This window comes from Myotis lucifugus, unplaced genomic scaffold (genome assembly GCF_000147115.1).
Source record: "Myotis lucifugus unplaced genomic scaffold, Myoluc2.0 scaffold_0, whole genome shotgun sequence".
Lineage (NCBI taxonomy): Eukaryota > Metazoa > Chordata > Mammalia > Chiroptera > Vespertilionidae > Myotis > Myotis lucifugus.
In genome coordinates, this window is record NW_005871048.1 from 49,815,257 (window position 1) to 49,815,798 (window position 542).

Genomic DNA, 542 nt, shown 5'->3' on the forward strand with positions numbered 1-542 from the left:
TATGTGCTGAGGATGAAAGCAGGTCAACAGGCTGAGGGCTCCTCAGACAGGGCACGGGCATGCCTCACACCCAGAAGACAGCGACACAAACAAAGCCTCGGAACTAAACCGGCCTCTCCATGTAAACTTTTGGACGTAAACTTTATGCTTCAGGGCGGCTGCCTTCTGCTCTGGGCGCAGCCCCATCCCACCGGCCCCCAGCCCCCGAGTTTGGGAATGGCCAGGGTGGTCGGTGGACCTGGTGCGACAGATCTAGGGGTTTGTCCGTGGTTCCTGGAGACAGAGTTCAGATCCTCTCTCCAGGGTGGGTGGGCGGCCTGAGCATCGCTGCGCTCTCGCCTGGCTTTGGAAACTTGTTAGAAAAAGTCTTTGACGTGCGAGCCTCCCTCTTGGGCCCTGTGGTCCCGCGGAGTTAAGCGCAGAAGGGCTTCCCACCAGCTTTGGGCAGGGCCAGCAGCTCCTTGGTGGCGCCCACCGCAGGGGAGTCCTGGGGCGTCGCCTGGAGGGAAGGTGCGGGCCAGGGGTGACGTCAGCACGTTGGA

At 61.6% G+C, this 542-nt stretch overlaps 1 protein-coding gene across 1 annotated transcript in view; it reads right to left on the reverse strand.

Annotated features, from left to right (window-relative positions):
• Nucleotides 1-412: 412 nt before the first annotated feature.
• The window catches only part of IRX4 (iroquois homeobox 4), a 3,663-nt gene continuing 3,533 nt past the window's right edge, over nt 413-542 (reverse strand). Inside the window, 1 exon segment of the mRNA XM_014453855.2 lies at nt 413-499. Coding sequence (XP_014309341.1) covers nt 413-499 — 87 coding nt within the window.